At 40.0% G+C, this 10,292-nt stretch overlaps 1 protein-coding gene across 1 annotated transcript in view; it reads left to right on the top strand.

Annotated features, from left to right (window-relative positions):
- Window positions 1-3,025: 3,025 nt before the first annotated feature.
- LOC133027508 (myoferlin-like) overlaps window positions 3,026-10,292 on the top strand; it is a 27,738-nt gene continuing 20,471 nt past the window's right edge. Inside the window, exons 1-3 of the mRNA XM_061094523.1 lie at window positions 3,026-3,113; window positions 4,141-4,196; window positions 4,704-4,795. Coding sequence (XP_060950506.1) covers window positions 3,026-3,113; window positions 4,141-4,196; window positions 4,704-4,795 — 236 coding nt within the window. The remainder of the gene's footprint in view (window positions 3,114-4,140; window positions 4,197-4,703; window positions 4,796-10,292) is intronic.

Raw genomic sequence — 10,292 nt, 5'->3', positions numbered from 1 at the left:
TACACCTGTATATCGATTTTTGTGAAGACCGGTCAATGTGAACACCTTCCGGGGGTCTCGGGGGGCACTGTTGAGCCATTTTGCGACGCCCATTGAAAATTTCCTTCAGAATACGTACATTTTCACCACTGTCTAACTTTCTGCAAATTTTGGTAAGAAGTAGAGCATGGTAAGGCCCTCAAAAAGCCAATTCATTTACCTGAATAATAATCCTTACAATTTCAATAGGGTCTCACCTGACACCTTTGATGTCAGTGCTCGGGCCCTAATAATAAAATAATAATAATAACTAAAAATACATTTTTTGTTTGTCTGGTCATGATACACCTGTGTGTCGAGTTTTGTGAAGATCGGTCAAGGTGAACACGTTCCAGGGGTCTCGGGGGCACCGTTGAGCCATTTTGCGATGCCCATTGAAAATTCCTTCAGAATATGTAAATTTTCACCACTTTCTAACTTTCTGCAAATTTTGGTAAAAAGTTCAGCATGTTAAAGCCCTCAAAAAGCCAATTCATTTGCCTGAATAATAATAATAATAATAATAATAAATAAATATGATAGCAAAAATACAGTATCAAATAAATTAAATTTCTAGGGCTGCAAAGCAGCACTGGGCGGGCCCGAGCACATGCATTTTGAAGCGTTGCATGCGTTTTGCCTGAAAATAATAATAAAAACAAAGATTCCTTTGATATTTGACCGGCTCAGCATCAAAGGATTCATGGTCGATGTATGTACAGAACATCGTGTTTTAATGGCGTGTAATCAAACTTTGACGCCACGCCACGGTCACACCGTGTGATTAAAAAAAAATCCGTCAGTCAGTTTTTATCTCCATCTTGTTGTGATGACACTCATCTCAATTTGAAGTTGATTCGATGAAAACCCTGGTACAAGTGTATCAAAGAAAAAATGTGGAATATGGCCAAAATGGCCACTAAATACAAAATAGCAGGCTTCCTGTTTTGTTTTTCCAATTGCATCTAGAGACTTTTTTGTTTGTCTGGTCATGATACACCTGTGTATTGATTTTTGTGAAGATCGGTCAATGGGAACACCTTCCGGGGGTCTCGGGCTGTCTCGGGGGGCACCGTTGAGCCATTTTGCGACGCCCATTGAAAATTCCTTCAGAATACGTAAATTTTCACCACTTTCTAACTTTCTGCAAATTTTGGTAAGAAGTTGAGCATGTTAAAGCCCTCAAAAAGCCAATTAATTTGCCTGAATAATAATAAGAAAGAAATAATCCTTACAATTTCAATAGGGTCTCACCAGACACCTTTGATGTCTGTGCTCGGGCCCTAATAATCCTTACAATTTCAATAGGGTCTCACCAGACACCTTTGATGTCTGTGCTCGAGCCCTAAATACAGAAATAGATAAATTGTAACGGCCCCCCGCTTCTCCACACAAACGCTTTGTCTTTTCAACTGATGTACACGGCTCTTTATTTTTGCATCTGGCTTGCCGTAGTAGCACCGTAAAACTGTAATGACAGTTACAAGTTACAAAGATTTTAATCATTAAAACCAAACACGAACGTTAAAATACAATGAACAAACAAATCGCCACGTGAGACACATCTGACTCGTTAACGTGATAGCGACTCCCTTCCGCACTACCCGCAGCAAAGTGAATGGGACCAGCTTCGTTACCTCGTTCCGCTCGGCGAGGGGTGTTAAGCTATCGTTGTTTGGATGGTTCTCAGGTCCGAGAAGTGCCGCAAAGCTGGCGTCCGGTTTGGTTTCCGCTTCTATCTGTGCCGGGCTGACGGCAGGTATTTTATTGCACTGGGGCGGAAACGAGGGATCAGGTGTGTCGAATAAAACCGTCCGCTCCTTTGCTGCGGGTAATATGCGAGGGGAGTCCCTACGTGTAAAAGACGACGAAATAAAACTGAAAATAACCCAAACCGTAGTTGAACATAAGAACAATATATAGCCCAACCCTAAAATAAAAGAATAAAACAGTCTGCATAAACTGGCCGGTTTTGCTGACAGTTACATAAATAAATGAAGAGACATCAAGAAACGACTGAAGTGAAGAATTAAATAAATGAATACACGTGGAAATATATAAATAATTAACATTAATAAATAAATAAATACTGAAAAGTATTAATAAATAACTGAATACATGCAGGTATAAATAAATGAATAAATATTGAAAATAATAAATAAATGACAGAATACATGCAGAAATACATACATATAAAAACACTTTTCAGTATGAATAAACGAATGTATACCTGCAGAAATACATAAAAATAAATGTAGACATATATTCAAAATTGATAAGTGAATAAATGTACACATACGGAAATAAATACATTTGAAAATGAATTAATGTAGACATTCAGAAACAGTATTTTCCATCAACAGATAGTTTCATATATATTATTCATATCCTCATTCATTTGTTTCTTTGTTCTCACTTTTTGTCCTTCATAATTTAGACCGTTTAAAAAACGTATCCTGTAATTATAGAACCTACAATGTAATTTCCCAGCACAGCCACAAGATGGAGTTAGAGCAATACAAAAAGTTGGAAACCCTTTTATATGCTGTCTATAGAAATAGTTATATTTTATACAGCCTCTGTAAACCAACACTGGTTTAGAGTCTTTGTTATGTATTTAAAACCACCCCTCAATACACAGTTGCTGTGGTTTTTATCACATATATGTTATTATCCACATCCATTCATTCTTGCTCTCTCTCCTAGGATGGCAGCAGCAGGAGCAGCGGAGGTCGCAGCTCAGTCTAATCACTCTCCCATGATCCGCCCTTGTTTCCTCCTCGTCCCTTCCTCAGCCCTGCCCTGTCTGTCTGTGTGTGTGTGTGTGTGTGTCTGTGTCTCACTGATGGGGCTCTGAGTGTGTCCCAGCTCGACACTCCTGTGGAGACTCTTTCCTCTCTTATTTGATACATTTGACTCCCTGCTTCACTGATTTGGTCCTTTGTTAACCAGTGTGTGTGTGTGTGTGTGTGTGTGTGTGAGAGTGTGTGTGTGAGTGTGAGTTACCATGTTGCGGGTTGTTGTAGAGTCGGCTAAAGCTCTGCCCAAAAAGAAGTTTGGAACTCCTGATCCAGTTGCATCTGTGATTTTTAAAGGTAAGTCTTGTTGTTTTAAAAAAAAGAAAAACTTGTACAAAGATCTACCTGGTTGGAAACTTGTGGCACACATATGTGCTCTTAGAGTTTTTACAGCTTAATCACTTAATTGTTTATACTTTTATTTACCATGATGACATCACTCTGATGAATCGACAGTTTTTATTGTGATTTTTATTTGGTAGCCAATACTATAACAATATGCAGCTGTCCTTCTCTTTGGTTACTTGTGCGTCAACTTAAGGCTCAATAACTATTTTAGATTTCAACTTTTGACTGAAAGGGAAATCTTGAATACAATATGTCATAAAGTTAATCACAGCACATAAGGATTACATGTCACAGCAGGTTCAGATGCAAAGGCAGTTGTACATGTTTGAATCTGTATGATTTGGAGTGTGTGACCTTAGAGGAAGAGAGGGGGCATTAATGAAGGGAACAGACGGGTTAGAAATAGTAGAAATTGGGTTTAAACCACTGAATTAAAGCCAGATATGGTGTGTGTTTGGGGGTGCGTGTGTAGGTGGGTGGGGGGTTTGATTATGTGGTGGTCTCTCCTGCTGGATCTCAGCTGTTTAGTATGTGCCATTGTCCTCATAAGCAGCTGCAGGTGTGGCAGCTTCTCTCCTGTTTCCCTGTTTACGTGTAGAGGAAATGAAAACCCATTTCCTTAAATAGCATTTCCTTAATTCAATCAACAGAGTTAATGGGTAAATTGACAATAGGTGTATCAACGAGTTGATTTTCATAACGTCTGTCCTAATTGTTAGAAAACAAGAGTTTTGAGAACTTGGTCAAACAACAAAATGTTTCCAACTCTAAATTTTTATTTGAACTGATAACTCTGTTAGCATAACTATACTTTGAACAATATTAATTCATTTGTTACCTTTTAAATGTGTTTTTCAGTAAACATTTCCATTGTAAAGACAAGCTTATGTATTCGATATGTGGCAACAAGAAAGTGCTAATACTCATTTTTTATTTTGAAAACATTTTCACTGAATATATTTGATTTTCGTTCCAGATGAAAAGAAGAAAACACAATCAGTTGACAGTGATGTGAATCCTGTGTGGAATGAGGTAAACACACACACAACATGCTCAGATCTGCTCGTTTACTTTACTTTTTAAACAAAGGATAAGTTAGATTTGCTGGAATTGATTGATTGATTCATCACAGAATACTTACGCTACAGTACCAGTATCACACAGTGAAAACTTTCTGTCAATTATCACTGTTTGAATTTCCTATATCAACAGATTTTGCTGTGGCTAATACAGATAAGGAGGAGTTATATCTATAAATATATAATTGCACCACATTCCTGTATTTGCAGCGCATTCCTGTATTTGCAGCGCGTTTCTATAATTTGTTGTGAGTAATGTGTGGTGTTGTGTTGTCAAATTGATGCCGAGGTTTTCTTGCTTTGCTTGTGTTTTGTCCACTTGCATGTGTTGTCTTAAGTTGCAATGCGTTCAGCCCTCGGGGCCACCGTAGTACGTAGATGTGGCTCAATCAGGACGCCACAGAATTAGAAGTGTAATATCTGACGCCCTGGTGCATGTGCCCCTCGTCTCGTCTTGCAGGTGCTGGAGTTTGACCTGAAGGGGACTCCACTGGACGCCGGCTCCTTCATAGACGTGATTGTGAAAGACTACGAAACCATCGGGAGAGACAAGTAAGTGCAGCCCGGGGGGGGGGGGCGTGAGTGGCGCTGAAATCCTTGTTAACTTTGTGCAACAGAGGGATCACGTCGGCGTCACCTGAGCTGAACCGCAGCGGCACCTTATTCCTGTCTGAACACAGTGGATGAAGTGAGGCAGTAGGTTAGGATGCAGGTTTCCAGATGTTTGCACGTCAGGTCTTTCAACAATAACTCACATCACAGTTCCAGTCTCCAGTCTGAACCACCTTGGCTACCAAATAATGATTTGCACATGCTACCGACCTGCTGGTGATGATGTAGATCATTGTGAACCTCGACATAGTGTCATATACAAGGAAGCTGAGTGTGATATTTCCCAAGTGACCCAGTTTGAGTTATGCCTCTGCCCCCCCACACACACCCTGCCTGCCATGCTGAGACTTGTTGGGCTGTGTGGGTTGACTGATGCCGATTGGGCAACGTGGAGGGATGAATTGCTGTTTGTTTTCTCTCTCTTGCTGCGCTTTGTGTGGCATTGCGACATTCTGGGAACAGGGACAAATGCTTGATGATGGAGTTACTCTACAAACTCCATTGCAGAGGCAGGTACAAGTTCTGCTTGAATACTGCATGAGGAGAAGTGCTGCCCCTGCAAGCCAGCTCGAGGTTGTTCCTTCCAAATAAAACCCAGCTCACATATGGGATCACTTTAGACCCACCGCAAAGAATGTTTCCTCGACATCACTAATTGCTGTGATCAAAGTTTAGTTTACGGCGAGAAAACAAGTAACACAAAAGTTGTTCCTTCTTTAGAATGAATCAAAAAGTGTCAAACTTCAATGTTTTATCTGTTCATGTGCTTTACTGAGTAAGAGTTTCCCTGGATGGATGGGACAGTCATAACTGAGGGAGGTGCTATTCCAGCACAAGAGTCCATGTAACACTGAGTAAAGTTTTCCACTGGGCTGCTCCGTCTGACACACTCCCTAAAGATCTACACAACGAGACCAGAGCAGGACTCTCCTTCCCTCTCTCTCTCCCTCCCTCTCTCCCTTGCTCTCAAATGGTTCTCCAGCTGCTGTTGTGGGTAATTCATGTTGTCTTGGCAACAAAAGTGGGGGAGTTACATGATATTTTGAAGAGGAAGGACTCAGGAAATTGTTGGACAAACTATGGTTTAGTTTCACATGCGAAGGTTCCATGGAGCAACGCACTGACTCTCAGTGACTTACTAGGGGAAAAATTTCCTAATTTCCTCACATCTTTCCTTTCATCTGTTTATTTCAAAGTTTATTTCAAGAGGTAAAGCGGTTTTACTTTTGTTTCAATTCATCCTCTGGGGACCGTGAATATGAATAGTGCATTTCCCTGTAGTGCAGCTGACAGTGTCTCAATGAAACATTTCAAAAGTTTTTTTTTTTTCTTAATTCTGGGAACATTTAAAGTGCCCATGTTGTGCTTCTGATCACAAAAGAGCTGACCAATCAGAGCACATTTTGCCATGCTTGGAGCGGCAGCGGTCTACGAGACCAGAACAATAACCTATTCTGGTAGACGCCCAAATTGAAATAGGAACTTGCAAATGACTCATTTATATCATCCACATGATGTCAACTTCAGGATGTGTATACGTAAACATAGGCACCTGGACGTGCTTGTGCTTTGGAAAAAAAACAAAGAAGTCTCTTGGATTAGAGGTGAAACATTAAGAAAAACAACCCAGCCATTGTCGTGACAATCCATCCTATCATTGTTGAGACTTACTGAAAAACATATAGACTGGCAAGTTAGTAAAAGTAGTTCGTGGTTGAAAAGCGCCTTGGTGAAACCCAGTTGAAACCCTGTGGTCTGGACTGTCATGCTACACCTGCTTTGCATGCTGCCGAGAACGTTGCATTTTCCTAGCAGAGATATATATAAATATAAACTGCAAAGTTCTCCAACAGGCCTGCAGACTTAAACAAATTAATGAATAGTTATGGTGCTATTGGGCGACAAAAAAATTGATCATAATTGTTGGGCACAGATTTGAAAGGTGGAAATAAGGGGATGATTAACAGTCAGGTTAAAAGTCCTCATGTGATGTAGCTAGAGAAGTTATTATAACTCAAAACAAAAACATTGTTTCGTATCCTGTCTTATAAAAAAACACAGTCAGACAGTGTCCAAATATTTCCCCTTTTGCACTTTCACTGGATGAAACAAATTTCTTGGCAGTGCTGAAAACGGTTTATGAATTATATTTAACAGCAATGATGGAAGAACTGTCAGGGAATCGTTGATATTCACACTCTCTCGTCCCAGATCTGAGATGAGCTGGATCATCACATGCATCTATCTTCACTGATCAGTGAGACCAGTTTAATGTTGACAGGGGGAGGGTGTTTACTTTATGAAGCTGAAACTCAGCCAAGGAGCGTCAGAGCTGCGTGTGTTGAAAGTTGCTACCTCACAGAAAGTTCATTATAATCACTTGGCTGTGATAAATGAGAAGTTCATTTAACTTTTAAACATGGGTGAGGCTAAAAAGTTAAATTTAGTTGTAGTTGATTACAAATCTGTAGTCCCATTGGCTGTAGAATACTACCAGACTAATACTTCTCTATACTGATACTTCTTTCTCTGTTACTCGGGCTACATGCCACTGCTGCATTTTTCTTTTAAAAACATATCAACTCGACTACGGGTACATGTGGCGTCCACACTAGTCTGGAGATTTAGAAGTTTTAAAACAGAGAAGTTTGGAAACTCCAGAGGCTTCGTTTTTAGAAGAGCAGAAGTGAAGATGTTTGGAAACGATGACGTCGATAATTACAGCCACGTGCTGATTGGATCTATTTGGTCACGACGTAGCCTTCGCTGATTGGTCATTCGCCTGTCACATGCCCCACTTCGGGAAGAAAACAACTAGCAATAGACTACCAGCTACCAGTGCAGAACGCAACATGGATTCATTACAAGCGTTGCTGACCCTCATATCTTTTCTAACAGCAGCGCCCAGTGTTCATGAGGGGTCGCCTGATTTGCGTTTAAAGGACAGGGTTCCTGATACAGATCCAAAACGAAAGCACATTAGTATGGATGTAGCCTCAGCTTGACAATCGTCACATTGTCACACTGTTTTGGTCAGTCCTCTGTGTGTTTACATGGGAAACAATGTGAACATTATCAGTCCGAGGGCATCTTCCTTAATCTGTTCCTAGTACACACTGTGCAGTAATGGTCGGAATGGCTTTCCTACAACTGAGGTTCAGGTGTCTGCCGTCAGTGTTTGATACTGTACAGTCAGACTCTTTTCATATTTTCATATCAGGATCTAGTCCCGCTGAAAAGAAAAGAGATGCAAAACAAAAATCGTCAGTACCACCAAAACAACCTTCCTGCTGGATAAAGAAGTTGGGTTCTAAATTCGTTAAAAAGTTTGGAGACATAAGAGCAGGTTTTTGGGCAAGTAAAGACAACTCCATCCACGCTCACTTCCTAGCTGGAGCCACCGTTTCACGTTTCATCATTCCCAAAAAGTATTATGATGGTGACCCAGATTCTGAGGCTTCATACCAGGTTGATATCGTCAGTGAATCCCGGGAGAATCCCCGAGTCAGCCTCCTTCCTGGTGCTGCCAAAACAATCACACTACATCCTTTCTCCTCCCAAAATTCTGTCCAAGTGACAACTGGTGGTAACCTGATGTTTTTAAGAAAAATTGTCTACTTTTACGGCTAAAGTAAAATATGTTAAAAGATTATTTTCAGCTGTTTAACAACATGAGTATTCTAATATCGTGCTTCAATATCTGTATCTTTTAAGTGTTTTGATTGAATTGTCATATTTAATTTGCCTGCCCCTGCTTGAAAATGCCCCAAGCAAAATTAGTAAGGAAGTATATCTCTGCATTCTTAATGAATGATTTCATGTCAGTCCCAAAGTAAAAATTCCCTTTTTAGAGTGAATATAATCAATGCAACAACAGAGATTGAGCCCAAAACCTCTAGCAATTCATAGCATATCTTTATATCTGATTTTCCTTTAAATTCTCTTTGGATCATTCATGTCAAGTAAAAGTTGTTGGCAAATGCTGGAAAGTAAATACATTTGAATCTTTGGGTCCAGTCATTAGTCTGGTGCGTGTTTGAGTTGGTGAACTAAACTTCCATAATAAGTGTGTTTCTTATCCAGAGGAAATTCCTTCTATCAGGAACGCTGCCAAAAACATTGAGTCCACCCAAACAATGATAAATTATACATGACATTCCATTAGATATTACTCTGGTACGATTCCAAGGAAAGATTGTAAGAGTGATTTAAATATAAGCTCACTGATTGGTTGATCTGGTGAACAGGCTGACAAACTCCAGTTCAAGCTTTCACGATGATGTTGTTCTCACAGCCCTCGCTTGTTTCAAGAGTTAGTTATTTTTATTGTTTAATCATTAATTATGTGAGCTAATGTATTCTTCAGGAAATGCTGTCTGTCATATTCCTTAAAGGCAATGATTGACTCGTATGTTTGTAAGCAAGATTTCGCCAAAACAGCCAGATTTTTTACTTTTTTAAAAATATTTTCTTATTTTGAGATAGGGCTCTTCTCAACATCTTCATTGTTTTCTTATAGAATAATGTATAGATAGGACAGCTGGGCCTTGATGGATGAATGCGCTGTACTGATTCTGATTTCAAATGTTCCCCGGAAATGCTGTAATTAATATTCCATACAGAAAATGTATGACTAATGGAAATGGTGCAATAATTGTATGCATGCCGTTTGGTAGAGATGGTGGGAATAATGTTTTTAGTGTCAAGATAATCCAGTGATTTTCAGCTGCAGGAAGCCATGATCTAATTGTAATATTTCATTTTACTGCGTTGCTACATGACCACTTGGAAAAGTCATATAGTCTTGGTTGTGTTCTTCATGCCATGTTTTTAAAGAACCTCCCAATGAAAAGGGGTTTGGCTTAGAGACCTTGCTCGTGTCACACCAGTGATCTAAACACTCAAATTGCTGGTTGGTAGCGATTGAGCAGTGACGACTGTGTGCTGGCTCATGAGGTGCGTTTGTTTGTCTGAGCAGGCACGGTTTGTTAGCTCTGGGTGGTGACTTGTATGCCCCTTTTGTGAACGTGGCTTCTGCACACAAACACCAGTTCATCTCTTCCACTTAACTACTGACTAGAAAGACAGGCCCAGATGTGTTTCTAATATTTCTAAGTTGACGCAATAATGTAAACTCCTCCAGTGTAAGGCATTGTAATTTAGCAACATCACAACATTTTGCAGACTCATCTCCTCCCTGAAAAAGTTCAATCCAGAGAGACTAAATACATTACAATGTGTCAATTAGAATAGAATTTAATTGTGAACATTAGAATCAACTTTGGCGCTTTGACCCCAGTGGGAAGTAGGCCTGTTTGGAAGCAGTCCTATGAATTAGGTGCTTTGGATGGAGCCTATATACACTGATGGTGGTGATGAAAATGCATGGAGATAGCAGGAACTGTGCATGTGACTTAGAAGGCATTCGGCAACCAAC

The sequence above is a fragment of the Limanda limanda genome, chromosome 21 (genome assembly GCF_963576545.1).
Source record: "Limanda limanda chromosome 21, fLimLim1.1, whole genome shotgun sequence".
NCBI lineage: Eukaryota > Metazoa > Chordata > Actinopteri > Pleuronectiformes > Pleuronectidae > Limanda > Limanda limanda.
Note: the sequence above shows the minus strand (reverse complement) of the source record. Positions and strands in the feature narration are given on the sequence as shown.